Source organism: Typha latifolia, chromosome 5 (genome assembly GCF_019914945.1).
Source record: "Typha latifolia isolate L0001 chromosome 5, TyphaL0001v2, whole genome shotgun sequence".
Taxonomy (NCBI): Eukaryota; Viridiplantae; Streptophyta; class Magnoliopsida; order Poales; family Typhaceae; genus Typha; species Typha latifolia.
The window spans coordinates 3,466,304-3,487,026 of record NC_133090.1 but is presented as its reverse complement, the minus strand read 5'-3'; the positions used below and the strand labels follow the sequence as shown (position 1 = coordinate 3,487,026).

The 20,723-nt window shown below is 37.1% G+C and overlaps 3 protein-coding genes across 4 annotated transcripts; 1 reads left to right on the top strand and 2 right to left on the bottom strand.

Annotated features, from left to right (window-relative positions):
- The first annotated feature begins 1,898 nt into the window (after positions 1-1,898).
- LOC140789775 (protein-tyrosine sulfotransferase) lies at positions 1,899-10,007 on the top strand. Of its 2 annotated transcripts, XM_073139596.1 has the most exons (14): positions 1,899-2,032; positions 2,108-2,215; positions 2,380-2,454; positions 2,888-3,074; positions 3,177-3,248; positions 4,423-4,711; positions 5,479-5,619; positions 6,309-6,413; positions 6,502-6,649; positions 7,343-7,395; positions 7,491-7,556; positions 7,717-7,836; positions 8,592-8,759; positions 9,713-10,007. In XM_073139596.1, the coding sequence occupies exons 2-14, from the start codon at positions 2,197-2,199 to the stop codon at positions 9,845-9,847; spliced, it is 1,578 nt and encodes a 525-aa protein (XP_072995697.1). In that variant the 5' UTR covers positions 1,899-2,032; positions 2,108-2,196; the 3' UTR covers positions 9,848-10,007. The 2 variants fall into 2 exon arrangements, with proteins under 2 accessions (XP_072995697.1, XP_072995698.1); XM_073139597.1 differs by lacking the exon at positions 1,899-2,032 and having other exon boundaries at positions 2,050-2,215; positions 2,891-3,074.
- Positions 10,008-10,924: 917 nt separating this feature from the next.
- On the bottom strand, positions 10,925-13,729 carry LOC140788180 (pentatricopeptide repeat-containing protein At5g15340, mitochondrial). The gene has a single exon (XM_073137333.1). It carries the CDS (start codon positions 13,680-13,682, stop codon positions 11,694-11,696), a length of 1,989 nt encoding a protein of 662 aa, XP_072993434.1. The 5' UTR covers positions 13,683-13,729; the 3' UTR covers positions 10,925-11,693.
- A 755-nt stretch (positions 13,730-14,484) lies between these two features.
- On the bottom strand, positions 14,485-18,747 carry LOC140789457 (E3 ubiquitin-protein ligase WAV3-like). Its single transcript, XM_073139165.1, has 2 exons — positions 18,373-18,747; positions 14,485-16,800 (listed from the first exon to the last, which is right to left on the bottom strand). Exons 1-2 carry the CDS (start codon positions 18,571-18,573, stop codon positions 14,890-14,892), a joined length of 2,112 nt encoding a protein of 703 aa, XP_072995266.1. The 5' UTR covers positions 18,574-18,747; the 3' UTR covers positions 14,485-14,889.
- Positions 18,748-20,723: the final 1,976 nt, after the last annotated feature.

Below are 20,723 nucleotides of genomic sequence, written 5' to 3'. Positions count from 1 at the left end.
ATGAGAATTATAATGATATGCTAAATATTCTACAGTCTTATTTTATTTTTAAAACCATCATACACAACTAAATTGATAATATATGTGATGTATTGACATAAAAAAAATATGTCATCACAAACAAGAGCTTATTGTTCATTAAGCCAAGTAGCAATATCTATAACATAAACATCATTAGCACGATAATTATCTAAAATTAATGAAAATACTAAGTTGAAACACAAATATCTAAATACACATATTTACCACATGGGTAAATCCCCCACGTAGCACAACACGGGATCTATAAGTAATATGTTTCTATAAGTAACATGTTTCCATAAGGTACACAAAATAAAGATTTTATACCATAAATGTTTTCAAGCAAAAACATAAGTTCGAATACAAGTATAAAGATATAATACAAATCTCTTACTCATACACAATCTTAATCATTAGCATTCATATGTTTGCATAAGTCTCGAATACTAGTTTTTCATCATGTTTACACAGGGTCATAGAGGGCTAATTATGAATTATCATTACATACTCATCGAGTCGTCCACCACATATTTCACATATGCTCAAAGAGCTATCCATTACATCACAAACACATGCTCACTAATTATCTTATGCATCGAGGAGGGATGTATATATCTAGTGGTAATATCACCCAGACATGCCTAGCAAGGTGGCATGTTATTAATATTTGATATGTCCAAATTTTATTCACATGCACTCAAAGAATTATTAGAAAATTCAGTATATATAATGGAAGTGATAAATACTATATAATTTTCTTGTTCATTCCTCATTATCAGTTTCATCAAAGTCATTCCAAGTGGCATATAAAAACTCACCATTTTTCTTACGATTATGATACTATTAGGCAATGTGACTATGCTCTTAATATTTATAGCATTGGTTGTTCCTTCTTGATTTTTACTTATAAGCTTTAATTTAAATCTTTAAAAATATAAATAATAGAGAGTCGCAAGTACATTTGTTCTAAAACTTTGCCCTTGAGCTCTTTGCAATTGATACTTTATGAGCTTTTTAAAAATTTCTCAAACTATTTTACAAACAAGTCTATCCTTCTCGCGTCTAACTCACATTTCTCATTAGATTCGTCCTTATCCCTAATAGTCGTCCAAGATAATGTCTGAACTTACAAGGATAACAAAGTAAAGTTTTGAACATTTGTAAATTTTCCACCAATTAATTTACACTAAGCAAGTTAACCTCCTTGCTTTTTTTTAATAATAGTGGCTTTAGCATGAAATTATATACATGGATCTCTAAATCCAAAACCCTAAACTCTAAATGTTTATTACCCATATCTATTTATAATTGACTATTGGAGATCATGAATCACATAGTATCCATCCATTTAACATTTAATAAACAAATATGACTTTGAGTAAAATCGGATTCAAATATGACATCCATTCTCAGATTCTTTCTTTAGGCAAATTACACCTTACGTAATTTTGACCTGCATTTAATTTGGACAGAACAAGCCGTATCAGTTAGAATTTTATCCAAAATAAATCATGTAAATAACCAAACTACCCCTAATATTATTGATGTTAATATTTTTAATGTTTAAAAATAACTTTTTTTTTTATTCCTAACTAATCTATTCTGAGGGGCAACTAAATCTTATCACAAATATTTTTAAAGGTTAACTAATTGTAATCTAGTCTGGATAGAAGAAGATTAAAGTGTTTAAGTTTAAAATATAATAGAAAATATATGCACGCTAAATTGAAAAGTAAAATGGAATTAAATGGTTAAAGCTCCTCTTTACGGTAGGTTTTGTCTTTTCCTTTTGTTTTTCTAACCATTTTTTTTATAAAAAAGAATTTATTTAGTCATTTGTCAACGCCTTAACATATGATTTATATTCTGTTTCAATCTACTAATATAAGAAAACACTCTTAACGCTTGTGTTCTTCGAATTCTTCGGAAAGGAAGGGGGTGATTGAGCAAATCCCCCAAGATTTATCCATTTTATTTTCTCGCCCCTCATGCCATCTAAGAAAGTGGAAAGGTCTTTAAAATAAATTTGTTACCTAATATTGTTTAATCTCTCGGTGGAGGAAGGAATTGAATTATTATTTACTAGGGGGCGGCCCCAAGGCAACCTCGGATGTTGGTGGTCGTGGTAGGGGGGCCGTTTGCCGGCCGGATTTCCTACAAATCGATGAACACGAGATGCTGAATTCCGAGGCCGGTACGATTCCCAACCCTCGCTGGTCTTTGTTTTTTGTTCTCCCTTTCTTGATCGCTAGGTTTTAGGGTTTTTTTTTTTTTTCGCGTCGATTCAATTCGATCGGGATACCTAATATATTGGTTATGATGCTATGCTTTTGTTGCTGTCTCTACTTGTTATTGTAGGTTTAGCCTTATCTGGAAAGAAGGGAATGGCATGGGCTCTGAGATTTAGTTTCTTTGTGATATTGGTTTATTTAGGTATGTGTTCTTTCCTGGTTCATGTTTTCTCTCGACTAATCTAATTAATTGTTATTTCATACTATTGTTTTCTAATTTTACCCATTTAGAAGCAATCAAATCTTTTCTACACCTGTCCTGCTAGCCGGATTTTGTGTTAGATATTTCATGGTGTGGTAAGTCGAGTTTTCGTCAACAAATACTTTGTCGGCTTGCATATGATGATATGAAATTTCTTCTTTCTTTTCACCATTTAAAATAAGACAAGGTAAGATTAGATGGTCTGAGGTAAAGAGTTCTCTGAGCATGCACACGTTTAGTTTGATATAATGTTATGCTCCTTCTTGTTTGTCTTTGCAAAATTACTTCATAACCATGTCTTCTCTGATGACTGATACTATCAGTAGGCATACTTGATGAATATGCAGGTGATTGATATTTTGTTTTTATGCAGTAGCCTCCTCTACATTTGTCACATTTGTTTCCTCCAATGAAGATGATTATAACCACTGTGAAAGGTTAGTCAAGAACTGGGCAATTTCTTCTGCTGAAAGCGAAGGGAAAGAAGATAAATCAACTCTTAAAGATTTGCTGTTCTTCTTGCATGTTCCTAGAACTGGTGGGCGCACGTACTTCCATTGGTAAGTGTATCCAACTATTATGACGGCTATATTCTTAGTAAGACCATGTTCTTAGCTTCTTATAATGATGGTGGCATGCCTGACACATCTAATTACTCACAGTTTCTTGAGAAAGTTGTATACGAGTGCTCAGGAATGCCCGCGCTCCTACGACAGGTTGCGCTTCAACCCAAGGTAAGAAGCATTTCTTGCTATAGTATCTATGAGCTTAGCAACTTAAAGCAGGGGAGATTAATCATCTTAAAACCAAAGATCAAACAAGTACTTGCTAGAGAATATCTAGTTTTTTTTTTTATTTTTTTCCATTTAGCAGCTGAAAAAGCTTTAATGTTTAATCAACAAGTTGGATATTGCTGTAGGTTGAGTTGATCATTTGGCTTTCTGATATCAGATGATGTAGAAGGACCAAGAATGTGTTGTTGAAGCACATACTAATTACTAAGAGACAAGTTGCATGTTTGAATTGTAATATATGACTATTGCCTACTAACTTATGTTACTTGGACAAGTGACAGGAAATCAGTTGTTCAAGCTATGAAAATATTGGGATCTTTAATGATATGTTAGGTGGAGACATCAATAGTTCTTGAGATTACGTTACTCAAATTCATAAATGGAAACAGATATTTAAGTAATATTGATTGTTCACTATTTGATATCCACATGAAATGTGCCTGCCTGGCTTGTATTACCCAAAATTTGGGTTGTCTGTTTAACTCTTATACCAAGTTCAGTAGCTTATATTCTGATCAAATATCTAAAACTTGTTTTTCTGCTGTGCTTGAAAGTTTGATATTTCCATTTTTTTGAGATTTCTTTTCGTTTAATCCAGTGAGAAAGAATATAGTTTATCTAAAGACTAAACTTTAAGAGAGTTATGAAAAATTAGAAAACTAAAGTACTTGAAACAGGTTATGGGAAGTTCTCAATGTATGTCTATGCAGTTGAACATGGATTACAGACATTTATGGGGTATTAGCAGCGATGAATAAAAAGCAATATGATTTATTGGTAGGTATTTTAGTCGTACTACTGGATATCCTGTGAATATGTCATGTATTAGCTTGGCGTTCGGTTTAAATAATTTGAACAATAGTCATTTGGTTTGTTTGCCCAGAATAATCTGATTATAATTCAGCCAATTGATATCCATGTGGTCTGTCAGCTAGTGTTTATTTCATTGGTTGGGCAACATGTGCATCTTGTTTTCTTTTTCAGGTTTTTTCACTTTTGTCAAATTAGGTATCACCGTATCAGACTATCTATAGCAACTAGAAACTCATTCTGGACATTTAATCTTCTTTTTCTTTCAATATTTATTTTTTTAATACTGAGCTTATCGTGGTAGGAAACCAAATTGCAAGTTGGTAACCACTCATGATGACTATAGTTTGATTTCCAAGCTACCCAAGGACAGAACATCAGTGGTTACAATTCTTCGAAATCCAGTTGATCGTGTATTTAGCACGTACGAATTTTCAATAGAAGTTGCGGCTAGGTTTCTTGTTCATCCAAACCTTACTTCGGCGAAGCAAATGTCTAGTCGAATACGGCCAAAAACTCATGGAGTAAGCACATTGGATATTTGGCCCTGGAAGTACTTGGTTCCTTGGATGAGAGAAGATCTATTTGCTCGGGTAAGTATTACAATTTGATTTTCTGATACCCATTTCTAGGTTACTTTTTTCTGTGTTATAAACTTTTGAATTTCATTATATTGCATGATTCTGCATTACACGTGAAATTCATCAGAGTGGGTATCTATTTGCTAACTAGGGATAAAATTCTATTACTGGAATTTTTCCACAACATCTTTAAATTGACAAAAACTTGACTGCAAATCAATCTAAATAGGAAAAGGATTTATGCAGCTGCCCAATTGTCAATGCTCTTGATGTGAGAGAGTGAGCTTAAACAGTGGAGGGAGGCGAATTCTCAGGTGTTTGTGAGATGTTATGTCATATTCAATTTACTACTAAATATTGACACATCACTAGCTTAAGATAATATCCCCTCCCTTTTGTTAATTTCATCTAGACAAACTGGTTGATTTTACTTTTCCATTGTAACTTCTTTTGTTTCTATTTGAAGCTTTCTGACCAGAAGGAAATGAATCATCTAGCTGCTTAAAATTGACTTGAGATTAAGGCATTGCTCTTATTGTCGAGGCTCCTGATATGAGATAGGGTCCACTTGTATCATCGACTGGACTATTCATTATAGATGCATTATTGGATTATAAAAATGGTGTTTTCTTTTCCAAATTTTATTAAAAAGAATCAATTGGGATGTCATGACTGACCCAAGATAATGTCTCTTCTATTCTTTCCTCATGAAGTTTTCTTTTCATTTGATTCCACATCTGTCATTTTCTTCTCAATATTTAATTTCAAGTCCTTGGCAGAGGGATGCAAGAAAGCTCAGGAAACATTGGAGTGATGAGACAAGAGATGTGTATAACATGGAACACATGGTTATGCCATTACATGAGTTCATCAATGATCCTATAGCTCATGAGATCATTCATAATGGAGCCACTTTTCAGGTATAGTAGCATGTTTATTGTGCATACTGAATATAGCCCAGCCTATGTGGGCAGATTTTTTCAGCCTTCTTTGCAGTTAATTGTGCAAATATTAAAATTTGGAAATTATAGGATGTATAGTTGAAGTACATAACTGAAAACCATTGTTATATGTAGTACATTAAGATTTTATTATTGAGTTTTAACTTCAAGCATGATATGCTGTCTTTTTTTGAAGCAAAGCACACAATATGCTGTTATAAGTAGCTGGATGTATTGCTTGAGAAACATGGTCCACATCCTCTGTTTTATTACTATTGTGCAAAGGCATGAGTACTTATTCTGTCATTTATCTGATCATTCTGAGAAGCGAAATCACAATTGCCATCATATTGGCAACAGATACCCTGTCGGATATTTCTTTCTTTTTCTCTTAATTGTAAGGTTTGCTTATATATTTCCATACAATTAAGCTCCGCTTTTTGGTTGAAGGTATATCTATATGAATTTGACATCCATGGAGTTTGTTGTATACACATAGTAATCCATTAACTTCAAATGTTATTTTGATTTATCGAGACTCACTTTCAAGTTATGTCAATTGCCTTACAAGCTATCCTCTTCGCAAAATTTGTTCTTTTCTCTTTGATGTCATCACTAGTACTAAAATATATTCATGGTTTATTCTACTTTCTTATGTTCATCAACAGGTTGCAGGACTTACAAACAACTCTTATTTAATGGAATCACATGAGGTGCGCTATTGTGTTCGAAAGCACCCAGTGCTTGGTCATCTTGTTCTTGAGGTTGCAAAGGTATAGGAAATCACTTATGAGGGTATGCTTTATACTACCCCTCTTTGTTCTTCATGAAACATAATTCACCGCATTTTGTATCCAACAGAGCAGGCTGGATCAGATGCTGTATGTCGGACTCACTGAAGATCACAAGGAGTCTGCTAGGATGTTTGTTAATATGGTTGGAGCACAAGTGCTTTCCCAGTCTGAAGCCTTGAATTCTTCTGCTGTGCTGGAATCATCTAATAAAACTGGTAAGATCTGTTGTTCATTGAGATGGCATCAGTTTTGACATCATGTGGAGTTGAAGATAGGAAGTACAAAGTATGGGTGTTGTCACGTTAACATGATTGTAATTTTATGCGTTCAATCATCACTGGATTGTTATAGTTTTATTATGTAAAGTACATTAATGAAATATACTTGAATTATACAAGAAATTAATAAAAGATCACTTTAAAGTTTAAATTTATCTGCAGTAAAAGTGCCAAATGAGTATAATTCCTGTAAAAGGTCAATCAAGTTGTAATACTTCATTTTGCAGAAAAGACCTAATTTTTGTTTGCATTCCAGCCCAAATCCAAGAAAAAGAAAAAGAGCACTCTACTAAAGTAAATAAAATATTAAGCAATGCCCTTTTCAGTATATCCTTTGTAAATTGTATTTTCCTTTTTTTTTCTTCTATTTGAGCCCTTGTTCTATCTCACTTCTACTGTTTAGATTCTGTGAGACCCATAGAGTCATAACATGGCATCAAGAATTCATAATAATGTGAAGGTACTAATCTACAATATTGATGAGATAATTTCGTAATTCTCATTCTGCATGTCATGGGCTTTTTTCTGAGTGGCTATGCTTTGCTGTCTTTGACCTTTAAGTCTTATGAAGATCAAATATGAACAATGATGCATAATCTCATTTCTTATATCTATGTTTTCCTGTCACAGAATTTAGCTCTTCCACTCCAGACAATGAAGCCGAAGGATCAAATGAAGTTCAGGTAAAGCTTGATTATGGTATTGCTCGTAACAATGTGCAGGTGCCTTGTTTTTCACTAACATATGTTATTCCTTACACCCTTTATTTTCATGATAGAGTAGCAACTACAGTCAACAAGTTGGTGAAGTTCCTTCAACAGATGCTGCAGTAGGAAAAGAAAATGTAAACCCACTTTTTTGCTTCCTTTGAAGATTTTGCACAGTTGCAGCTGATATCTTTTGGTTGTTTCACATGAAGAAGTAGCTTTTTTATTTATTTATATCTTTTGGTCTCCAGATTTGTTGCTTTCCTTTAAACTGATATATATCTTTGCTGCTATTAGATGGGAATCAGGAAATCGATGGGAGCCTATGAAGTCTGCATAGCCAGTTTACGAAAGTCTCAGTCAGCTCGTCGTACCATGTCATTGAAAAGAATTGCCCCTGTTAACTTTTCCAAGGAGGTGAGGTGCAAAAAAGGTGGCCTATAGAAATTCATATGGACAGTAATAGTTCCCTGTAATTGTTTCTGCTCTTTATTCCAATACACATTAGAAAATTGTTGGAGTTGTCAAAATCAATGAGGTACTGTAGACTAAAGATACAGATTAATGCCATTCTCGCTTTTATTTTTTTATTTTTGGTTCTGCTTATTGAGCAAAACAATCTGCATAAACAACCAGAACATCTAGTCGAGTCATTCACTCATATTTTTCACTGTTTCACATGTTAGATAAATTTGGAATAGACGTGCTAAATTTTATGATGAACTATGATGGCACATTTTTGATATTTGGTGTTTAAGCTACTGGCTGCTTTTTTTATAGTAAACATTTTTGTGTTTCAATTGCACAAAAAGTTCTGTTTTTTTTTTTTTTTGGTCTTGTTTTGTTTGACAAAAGGTGATATTGATCCCTGTTTCATTAATGAAACCAAAAACATTTTCATTCTACTTCCCTTGTAGGAGTAATTTATCACCCTCTATACATACCACAATCTTACCCTATTAAAATAACAGCAATTGTAAAGTGCAATTGCATGGAAGTTGGTAACTGTGAAATTGCTTTTGTAAAGTTTCATGTGTAATGGTAGGCTTTTATCCATAGTCATACATATGCTAAACTACACTTTGCTTCTGATCTTTATTCACCTAGCTGTAGAATATAATAGGTTGGAAATATTAATATACTATTGAATTGATATTACTCTGGATTTGCAGGCACGCCTTCTTGTTCCAGAGACAGTTTTGAATCATATTATAGCTTTGAATAGCCTTGATGTCGAACTCTACAAGCATGCTCAGAGCATCTTCATGCAGCAGAAACACCTTTTGCAAGATGGTCGACATATCTTTTTGGAGCAGCAAGAGCAACCTATGGCTGAAAAAGTTAGTCCTTGTTACTTGTTCTTTCATGTTTTACAGTCCTTATGCAGTTCATGACTACAATACTTCATAGCCGTAGACTTGGACTTGCTGGATTCAATAAGGTTATATCCTTAGTTCACTCCAGCATCTTATCTATTACATGAAAGCTCATTTGTTTCAAATTTTTTTGACTTCTTATGAATTGTCAATGTATCTCTGGCATATCTGCATGTCATTCTTGATGCTTGATGCTTGGTCCTTCACTGACATCCTTCAGAGCTTTGTGACAATACTTTGATAAAATGTACAGAGATTTTGCTGTTAATCTACAACAATAATAATGGCAATTAATTTTAGAAGCACAATTAGCCACATGCAAACTGAGAAGGATTAAAGACCAAGCATATCAGTACTCGCACCTGGTGCCTTTCATGTACCATTTTACATCTTGAGTGAACATAAGGTGTATTGAACCATTGTCCATTACTGCAGCCATTAAACTTTTCATGATAATAGCATATATTGTCTTAACAAAATAATCCCAGTAACTCATGCAATCCGTAGATTTATAATAATTTCAATTTGATGAGATCTTCAGGAAGTGCATGTTTTATGATTGATGCTATGTTGCCTATTCTCATCTATGCTTTTGATTTTGCATCCAACACTCTCACACATGTTAATTGTGTGCTTATGTGTTGATATATGTATTTGGTATCATTATGATAGAATTTGTTTCTTCTTTTGATATATGTAATGTTTTGTCATTTCTATGTTTTCGTTTCCATATTCTTCCAAAAATATGAAAGTTCTATTTTTGTATAGTATCTTCTATTCTTCTCTTTCTTTTGGCACAGTTGTAAAGATTTGTCATGTCAAATTTGCGAATATTCTTTGTGATGAGAAACCAAATCTTTTGACCACAAATTTGAGTGTCCTATATGTTTATGCATTTCGTGCTCTCTGCTGTTCAGGAACTGATAAAGACATGGAGCAACTTGTATGGATGCTCCCCCTGGAAGGTCTTCCTGATTACCACTTCTGTCCTGATCATTGCATTTGTTTCACTTGTAAGTACAAGAAGAAGGACGTCTAAACTCAAGGTTTGAGTTTGAAAAGTAGAAGGCAGATGTGGGTAAATTTTGTTGCACAGTCCACTGGAAGTGTATCCCAGGAAATCTTCTCATAGAGTTTTCGGGCAGTGTTGATCCACATATGAAGTTTGAAAATTTAATTCATATTGCTGCCTCCTTGATGGGATTCTTTTTCTTTGCTTCTGTTTTATTCTCTTTGCTGCAGAAATGTGATAATTTTGCATCTGTAGGTGTATTCAAAATATTAACAAAAATCCTGTTGGTCAGCATGCCTACGATTGAAAGTGGGTTTAAATTTCATTGATACAACTTGACAAATCATCTTCAAGATATAATCAGCTCCAGTGAAGCTGAGTTTAATGTCGTTGATTATGACAGGATATAATCTCCAGTGCAGTTCTAAGACTGTCTCTGGTTCATGACGATCATCTCAGTAATGTTGGAGAAGCTGAACGTGTTCTGGCTGAGATTTGAGCCTTGGAGATCGTCGCAGCACCACGACGAGCTTGAAAGTCGCCCTTTTCCTCTAAAATTTTAAATGGCTTTCATGATGAGAAAACTCCAATTTACTTTATCCTCCCCCACCCCCCCAGACTGGATTGATTCTCATATCATGCTTATCTGCACCTCCTTAACGGTTCTTCTGAATTAATAAGCTCGCAACATTGTCAAAAGTGAAAAAGATATTCTTCCCAGTACTGAACAAAATTAAATCAACAAGAAGAGCACTTCACAATACTGAAGTATGAGAGAATACCACAATTTTTTTTTCGGTGAGCCCTTTTCAGGTTTTCTATTTAAATATTTAAAGTTACAGAGCATACAACCAGTTGAACATATATATGTGTGTGTGTGTGTGTGTGGAGACTAACCATGCTAGTGATCCTTTGCTAAGTGTTATGCATAGATTCAAAGGTCACAATGCACCAACTTACAAACAATATTACAGTATGTTACCCCAAATGTCTATCTTGATTACACCTTTGTGTAAATTTGCAGATGTTAGGAACAACATAACAAGAATCTGTGCATGGATTGGTTCATGTAACAAACCGTCTTGCCAAAAAAAAAAAAAAAAAAAAAAAAAAAAGAAGAGCAAACAGTTCATCTATCTTGCATGTAACAAAGAAATAACCAGTCTTATTGTCTATCCAGCAAGATGCTTTAAATAAGTCATGTTGATAATTCACAAACTATCATCATCAATTACACCACCACAAAAAAACTCTGAACCAAGTAGGTCAGAATTCCATCCATCTTCGTATAAGAGAAAAAGAAAAGAAGAGGCATCCTATGCTACCCTCATATAGTTTACCCGTTTCACTGTACAAGAACAAGATGCTTTTGAGCTGCATACTTGCATTTAACATTCTATATTTCAGAAAATTTCTGATTCAAATCCAGCATTTTCATTATTTGCAAATAGCTCCTAGCTCTTCCTTTTTTTTTTTTTTTTTATCCTTTTGAAGTATTACCTTGTAGTAACCAGAAGAACCCTTTTCTTTTTCATTGAGTGCTACAGAGCAGTCGCAATATGGTTCTAAGGCCTGCTTTTTCAGTAGAGTTCTCAATGATGAGAAAACAATTGACCTCAGAATCTTATACTCCACTCATTTGAATCGGAGTTCTAAGTGTTTTAAGATGTCCATCTCTACTGATTGTAATTTTGCCAGCTTGCTCATCTTGTTTAAATGGGCTTTATGATGTGATAAACCCAGACTCAGAACTCAGTGCCGCCAGTATGAATTAACTTGCAGAAACCATGGAATCATTGAGATACATTGGGCAGAGTTAATCTAAGTTCTTTGTATCTGGCAACCTTTAGAAGGGATATCAGCTGCAAAGTGCAAAGAAAATTTGCTCACCAATAATCAGAACATGAGCATACACCTTCTTTGAATAAGTGGAAGCGGTTCCGATCCCTAACAATGATCTCTCTTTCGAAAATAGCAGAGATGAGCTTTATCGCTGAGTGGCAATCAGAACAAATGCGAAGATTCTTAAATATGCGAAGGGGCACACCAGGTTTAGTGCTAAGAAGACCGAAGCATATGGCAAGTTTCTCACTGTGAACTAACAAAGCTTGCTCTCTCTCCTCTCTCTCCTCATCATTCGCCAAGCAACTATCCGGAACATGAGAAATTTGAGAGGCAGCATCTGCGGTGTAACCTGCAAGACGCAACCTTTGGACCACCTCATCCATCATTGCATAAATCTCAAGTGTTAGCGGGTGAGATTTGTCTCCAGCAGTGAAATGGTGTACATAGCCATTGATTTCTATAAAACTAACACCAGGAACCTTTCTAATTCCTCTGCTCTTCATCACCTGTCGAAGATTGTCAGCCTCAGCATGCCTCCCTGAGGTTATGTACATGTTGGAGAGCAACACATGGTACTCGGTATTATGTGGGTCCATTTGCAGAAGCTCCTGCATGAACTTCCTCCCCATTTCTAACTTCCCGTGAAGACCACAAGAGGCAAGGAGCGAACCCAACACAACCTCATTAGGACAGACCGGCATCTCCCTGATCAGAGCTTCAGCTTCCTTCAACTGACCTGCACGACCCAAGAGATCTACCATACAAGCATAATGCTCGACCCCAGGCGTCAGGCCATAAACCAGGACGAGGTCCTGGAAAAGCTTCTTACCCTGTTCGACAAGTCCTGAGCGGCTGCATGCGCTAAGTACACTCACAAATGTTATATCATCTGGCTGCTGCCCTCCCTCCTCAACCATTCTCGAGAAGAAATGCAACACCTCACTGCCCATCCCATGCATCGAGAGACTATTGAGCATTGCATTCCAGGTCACCAAATTTCTCTGTTGCAATGTTTCAAACAATCTGTGGGCAGCATCTATCCTTCCGCACTTACCATACATGTCTATCAGAGCAGTACCCACCACCACAACGCGTTGGTCGTCATCTAAAAGCCCTGTTTTTGTAATGTGGGTATGGATCCAGCGGCCAAGAGTTAGATCCCCAGCTTGAGAGCAGGAGGAAAGCAGAGAGCACGAACTAATGAAGTTGAGATTTCTTACAGGATCGCAACCGAAGAGCATCCGGGATAGAAGAGAGAAAGCTTCCCTTACAAGGCCAGCTTCGACGCAGGCGGCGATCATGACAGTCCACGAGACTTCATTCTTCTGGGGCATTCTTTCGAACATTTGGCGCCCGCTATCGAGCCCCTCCCACCGGAGCGCGCCAGCGAGGAGGACGGTCCAGGAGACGACGGTGGGGGGTTCTGGGACCTCGTCGAAGAGGCGGCGGGCTTCGGACATCATACCGCACTTGGCGTACACGTCGGCGGCGGCGTTGCGGGCGGGGGTGGAGAAAGGGAAGCCAAGTTTGAGGAAGAGCACATGGGCCCCAGCGCCGGCGGCGGGGTCGGCGAGGCGGGCCGCAGCGGAGAGGAGCGCGAGGAGGGCGACGGCGTCGGGCGGGACCGCGGCGCGGCGCATGGAGCGGAAGAGGCGGAGGGCGGCGGAGGGGAGGGAGTGACGGCGGGAGAGAGAGGAGATGAGGGCGGTGAAGTCGACGGAGGACGGGAGGGAGATGTCGCGGAAGGATCGGACCGCGGCGGCGGAGGAGGAGCTGACGGCCGCGTACATATGGAAGAGTGCAGTGGAGATCGGAGTGAGGAGGAGGAGGCCGGACTTGAGGAGGAAGTTGTGGACGATCTCGCCGTGGATGGGAGGGGAGTGGCCGACAGAGCAGGATCGGAGGAGGGAGCGGTAATAGGAAATGGTACGATCCATCTCCATCTCCATCTCCATCTCCATCTCCATCTCCATCCATGGTGGTGGTGGTGGTGGCGGCGGTGATGATGATGAGTGTATGCAATCCCTCATCGTCGCAGTTAAGAGCTTTCTCTCTTCTCTTTTAGCAAAGAATCTACAACTAACCTTGGAGGTTTTTCAAAATATATAACTGATTTTCTTTTACCTTGCTAACTGTATTTTACTTAGGTTTATTTCAATCCCTACAAATTTTTTTAAAAGAATATATTCAACCCTTACATTATATCGTACTAAAAAATAAAAATGTACAATCTTCACCTTTATAGGAAGGTAGAATATGCTTCATTTTAGATAATATAAAAACTAAATGATTTTAATGTAACTAAACCTTTTGATTAGCTTCATATTCTTTTTGAGCTATGATTCAATATCACATTACTCTAAAAAACAGTGAAATGCGAACATCTCGCCGCTCTGTCTCATTAGTCTTAGTTTTTGTTTTCTTTTCTTATAAAATATCCCACTTTTGAGTAGTTATAAATCATTAGAAAAGGAAATATAATTGTAACACGATGCCTGAAGGATTATCTTATCCTAAGATTTCCTCAGTCACAAAACAATTTTTAAGGCTTCGAATGGATTGTGAGAAATAAGATCTGTTGTTCTTTTTTTGAGAGACAAGTAGAGATTAAACGGTGTTCCAATTAAGCTGATACTGTTAGAGTTGAGTTCAGCACTATATAAATTATTATACACAATAAAAGAGGTTGGAAAAAAAAATTCCTTACACACAAAAAAAATTCTTTACCTAAATTAAATCTAACCAAAAAGAGAACATTTTCTAGGTTCTGCATAAGAAAGATTGCCCAAGGGCATTTATCATAGATTGCTTAATAGTTAATACTTTGCCATCTCACAGAAGTCCATATCCAATATTGGAATAAATGTTAAGCAAAAACTAGTTGACATATACCATGAGAAGTATTACCCCCATAGGTTGAACCTTCTCTTTCATGTACACCAACACAAGACCACCTGACCTGAGATATTATGAGAACATAAACTACCTACCTCCTCCATCTCCACCCCCACCTGAACAATCACAATCTACTTATCCAACATCCCCACCTTATTGATTTACAAGATAATTATACCCCCACCACCTGAGTAAACACCTCTAAACCTCACTTTATCTTACTATCTCCAATCTCCACTGTACCAACCCCACCACCAGAAACAACAAAAAAGAAAAAAAAATTACAGTAGTACTAGACAAAATAGTAGCAAATCCTTCTCTTCCAAGATTACAAATGTCAAATTACCTTGGCTGTGGTCGCGCTGGAAAAGACTTTGCATGCCTTATCCGCCGAGTTGGATGCCGAGTCAAAGGACTCATTGTCTGGGATCGTTGCAGCATATCAACCATGGATGGTGTCTGGTAGGCTTGTACAAGGCTGCTACTGTCAGTTGAGTCTCCGCGTGCAGTTGCCCTCTGCCATGAGTGAGAGCTTAAACCTGACAGAACGTATGCCCTGCCAGATGCCTCATATCTTTGGCGATTTGCCATCCTCTCTTGCATCTCCGTCAACTCAGCATTCAATGACATGCACAACCGATCACCTGACTGCCCTGAAAGAGATTCTGAAAGTGTTCTACGACAATCTTCAAGTATGGACACAGCCTGTGGGAGATCACCATTCTCAGCAGCAGATCTTGCTTTTGCCATTGCCTCAGCAGCCTGCAGACGGTTCTTCTGACGGTCTACCTCAATCGACATAACATGTGTTGTGAGAAAGAATGGCCTGGAGATTTTCACCTCTACATCATCCACATTGATGGTCTCCTTTGTCATAGGGTCTCTATAAATACATCCTACTTTAAGCAATGATGTCTCCTGAGAGGCCGGGGGAATATTAACTGATACAAGAAAATCCCTTTCCTCATCTGCATACAGGTCTCCCACATCTATCAGTCCACTACGCTTATCATCTGCAATTCGGCTAGCATAGCTGCCCGATGTTATACTACCAAGTTGCACACCTGGGTGCATACTCTTTACCTCAACACGCATCTCCTGCACCACTACACTCAGAAGCCCACCAATGCATTGGGCAAATGCATCCTGGATTGCAGCCTCCACTTCAATGAAAGAGAAGGTCCCACTTGAGATCTCCGAGATTGAATGCAGTGAGACAGAGTCATGATCCGCACCAAACCCGAATACATGAACCGGTACCTGGTGACTAGAATTCCTGCGAATGGAGGACGGCACAAGAGATTGATAGTTTGGCTGTGCTTGCTGCCCCATGCCAGTAGTGGGAGTGACTGTATATGTATCTTGCCCATCTGAAAGAAGCATGATGCTGCAGACAGGGTTCTTTTGCTTGCGTTCTTCAATAACTTTGGCACCCTTTCTGAGGCCTTCAGCAATATTGGTCCCACCACTAGATATCAGTGAATTGACAGCTTGCAAGCTCTGCTGGCGACCAGATTCAGACATCCGACGAAGCGGAAAGAGTCGGCGAGCAGTTGATGAGAAGGCAATGACAGATAGCCGATCTGCAGGACCCAGATTTTGGATCACAAAACCCATGGCCCTCTTCAACAGTGCAAGCTTGGTACCAGACATGCTTCCGCTGACATCAAGCACAGTGACAAGGTCAACAGGAGCGCGAGAATTTCTTGAGGTATTATCTTGCAGGCAACCACTGGAAGTCTGCAAAGTTTGGGCTAGTGGAGCCTTTAGATGCAGCAGAATGGTAAAGTTCTCTTCGGAAGAAGACTGTACAATTTCTGAAAATTCTGGGAATGTTTTAATCTCTACTGTCTTTATACATCCCTGTGGAGATTCTTTAGCTACTTCAGACAGGGAGTCCAAGGGTTCGTCATCATCAAAAATGCTAGTATCCAGATCCTGAAAGACAGGCATCCGATAATGTTGTCTATTGGATGAATTGGCACGAGGAAGAGGCCGCAGGATATTCATATTGCCTTCATCCTGTTGCAAATTGACTGGGTTAACCCTTGCTCTTCCGTGAGGAAACTCAGAGGAAAGGGAACCTAGAACCGGGATATCCTTCCATGTGGCCCTACAAACTGGGCAGACATGGTTGCCATGCTTTACACTTGAGGCAATACAGTGGAAGTGAAAGGAATGTGAGCATTCTGCAGTGAATAAAGCATGACCATGTCCAGGTTTCATGGCAGCCAGACAAATAGAACATGTTTTCTGAAAATTAAAAAAATAATTGAAAGATCAAGCTCAGAAATTTTACAATTTACAAGCCTATAATCACAGAGAATAATCAAGCAGTTAATAAAGGATACTTTGGATAGTTCATGAAACTAAAATTATTCGTCATAATATATAAATGAAAATAACCGCAACAACAAATGCACAACTGGTTAACAGCATACACAAGTTTATCAAATTCGTTGTCTATTTGTCCATGAAAATTTTGCAAAACAATCCATTTATCATCAGTTTACTTCACCTTGAAAGTAAAAAAACCAGCATTTTTCTAGGGAGCAGTATGAATTTCCATAAAGGCTTGGATGAGGATGGGAAAATATACAAGTAATCTAACAGGCTGTTTTAGTACTATAAGATCCAAAAGAAAAGAAAGACACATATCTCAAAAAGATACAACATTACCTTTAAAGGTCTATTTCACTAGTATCATAATATGCATATAAACAATCAGAGAAAAAGATGAGAGCAAAAATTTGGGATTATAAAGTTTGAGAGATCATCTCACCATAGTAATATCAGTAAATTCTGTACTCAAAAGACGCATTAGAAATTCAAAATTAAGAGGCTTGAATATTAGCCTCATTAAACAGTGGTGATGTCCCCAACTGTAATTTCTTCAGCCTCTAAAATTTGTAAGAGTTAGAATTGCCAAAACCAGATTTCAAAAAGGAACAACACACAGCCAGGAGCATAAACATATAAATGAATGCGAAGGAAGCTTGGAAACAAGAACAGGTAGCCCTATCGCAGAACAAACTGGGTTTTATATTCTGGGAACTAATTATTGATTTATTTCCACTTCTAACTACATAGATAGCACGAGGCATCTCTTAGCAACAGTAAAAATACCAGGTGAGTGCATAAGAACTTATAGATACAGAACACCATTTAGCACTTATTGCACAATTGAACCAGAATCGGTGATATTCCGGAATCTCCCACCGAGTTCAATCATCAATGTCGAGAGCCGGAGGTTGATGTATTTTCACATTTAAAACTCGTACTAGCTACCAATCTAGGTAATGGGTAAAGAAAACAGCCATATCTTATCCTAATTTATAATTAATCATTAGATTACACCAAGGATGCAGGCTAAGATGTTCAAGTATCACGTATGGAAAGAGAAAAGTCATCATGAAAACAGCATCATGTCGATCAAAGAAGTGACTTTCTCATTGAGGCTATGCAGGAGTTATTGAAAAGAGAAATCTGAAGGGAAGCACCCTTTTCTAATAGGCGTAATGGGGCTGGTCCTCAAAAGGCTCAGTGCACTTTACCCAGCAAAAGTAGCGGAAATAAAAGAGAGAGGACCCCCAGGGAAAAGAAAAGAGCAAAACGCCATGGACTCATTTCCATGATTAGGGAGCACAGCTGCAAAAGAGAGAGCACCAACGAGACCAAGAAAAGCAATTGCAGAACAGAAGGAAATTAACCCAATTTTTTGACGGAAACTGCTGTTGAATCTCTAGAATTAAGCTTCTTTTTTAGTAGAAAAAAGAGGGGGGGAAAATCGATCTTGAGGTGGGGATCGGAGAAAAGATCTCAGACCTTGGAGGATCTGCTTCCGGATTTGGAAAAAGCGCGGGAAACCGAAAACGCCGAGGACGCCGGCGAAGCCAAGGTAGGACGCGAAGACCTCAGCGAGGGCTCGTCGGACGGCGAAGGCGAAGCGTCGCCGAGAGTCTTGGGAGCGTAGACACAGTGGTTTAATCCCAGCGCGAGCTTCGCTTTCCTCCACATACTCTCCATTCTCTTCTCCTACCCTCGCCCCCCACGGAGATCTATTGAGCCAGATTCGATGGAGAGATCTCTCCTCTCTTTCTTCGAGCCACCATTTTAGAGAGATAGGAAGAAGGGGAAGTAGTTTTGACCTTTGCAAGCAGCTTTTGAGAGAGAGAGAGAGAGAGAAAGAGTAAGAGAGATAGAGAGAGAGAGAGAGAATAAACCGTAGGATGAGGTAGCACGAGGAATTAATTAGTACGGTAAAGTTTCATATAACCCCCTGTAAAAATAAAATTTATTCTCCGAACACTGCTCGTCACTATTTACTAATCACACCTTTCAATACCCAGATTTTAGATTTCACTCCTTTTTTTTATCTTTATTTAAACCCTACATTTTTCAGATTTTTATTAAAATATAAAATACATTATTAATCCGCTATCTAAAACTTTATATTTTCATCTTACATTTTTTTTATATTAAGAAAACATTCTACAAAAATATTAATGATTTGAGATTATGAGGTCGATAATATTATCTCAAATTAAAAATATCAATCCTAACGGAGGAATCGAACTGTAGCAAAATTTATATTAAACATAGGGTGGTATACGCAAAAGATGATCAATATCCAGCCGTAGGATGAGAAGAAGACCACTCCATCCTGATCGTACGTTTGATCTGAGAAGACAGCAAGGCCGCATTAAAAAGCAGTCGGTAGGACAAAAAATTTCTTCCATTTGTTCGGGGAGTAAACCGCACTGACCTTCTCTCTCAATGGTGGTGGGAATCGAATCAAAGTCCACAAACTATTTTTATTAATTTATTAATTAATCTTTTTATCTATAATTTTGACACTTTTGTCAACTCATTGGACTGTTCGCCGCCCACCATTTATTAGACGTCTCAATTCTACTGTCCCTCGTCCAAGAGATTGTAGCTGGGTCGAGCTGGATGTGCCTCGTTTATTTCAAAGAATAATTTTTTTTAATTAATTTAGAATAATAATTTTATTTTTGATGTTCTAATTTAATTACTAATTAATTTTTAACATCTATTCCGTCACGAGTCCATGTAACTTTGTTACTAGAAAAATAAAATAAAAGTATTAATATTATTAGCAATTTTTTTAGACTTAGTAAAATGTCATATTTCATAAGATCCTATGAAATATATGATTTTAATATAATATAAGATCCTATATGTTAAATACGGCTATAATTTGTACAATTAAGGGGGACCATAGCTCTCTCTTCAGGTGCATGTGGTTCTCCGCCCACTGTCGGCTACTGACATGAATTGAAGAAACTATTTTAGACAACGACTATGCTTGAAATGACATCCGTAGCTCAAACTACCTTATATCCAAGTAAATAAGTTTTAAGAAATATTTGTAATTTATATTTTATTTTTGAGAATTTTATAATTCAATTTTTTTTTCTTTTTTATTTTCTCAAAAATACCCTCCACAATAGCATCTTCTTAGAATTAATTTAGGTATTTATAAATTATTTTATATATTATAATAAAGTATTTATTTTTTAGCTCACAGTATTAAATAAGAATTATAGAAAAAAAAAGGAAGAGCCGAGTTACAAAGTTCTTAAAGACGAAATGTGAATAATAAAATAGATAAATTATAAGGTGTGATTTGTAAAAATATATAAGTTTAAGACTAACCGATTTGAGTATATATTTTGTGCTCAACCTATCACTATCAGCCCATTTTAACATAAAACTCATAAGAGAGCAGCGAGAGAGAAAGAAAAAAAGAAATATAATGGCATAATGCAAAAGGGGGCGTAGATTGATTCACAAGTATAAATACAAACTTACATTACATTCTTACTTCCTAATTAAATTATAAACCGCCGCTAAGAAAAGTCAAAGCATGCGGAGCTTTATATTTACACATTCATGTTAAAGTGTTGGAGAGTTGATTAGGAATAATGCTAATTAATTAATGCTTGTTTCATATCACTGTAGGCTTAAGCAAAGTGGCAGCCAACCTACCTAAAGAAATGGAGCACTAATAAATCTTCTTTGTTGTTTTAAAACTCCACTTTTTCTTTGAATTTTTTTTCTTTTTAAGTTCATTTCACCAACTTGTTTTTATTTTACTTTTTATTTTGGACCCAAATATTGTTTTAGGGAGACAATAAAACAAGGTGGTGGTA

Bases quoted from the DNA above. Each gene is read 5' to 3' on its own strand.
- LOC140788180 (XM_073137333.1), bottom strand. From the start codon at position 13,682: ATGAGGGATTGCATACACTCATCATCATCACCGCCGCCACCACCACCA.
- LOC140789457 (XM_073139165.1), bottom strand. From the start codon at position 18,573: ATGGAGAGTATGTGGAGGAAAGCGAAGCTCGCGCTGGGATTAAACCAC. The intron at 16,801-18,372 runs GTCTGAGATCTT...TTTAATTTTCAG, and splicing joins CCGGAAGCAGATCCTCCAAG to AAAACATGTTCTATTTGTCT.
- LOC140789775 (XM_073139596.1), top strand. The intron at 3,249-4,422 runs GTAAGAAGCATT...TTATCGTGGTAG, and splicing joins AGGTTGCGCTTCAACCCAAG to GAAACCAAATTGCAAGTTGG. The intron at 5,620-6,308 runs GTATAGTAGCAT...GTTCATCAACAG, and splicing joins ATAATGGAGCCACTTTTCAG to GTTGCAGGACTTACAAACAA.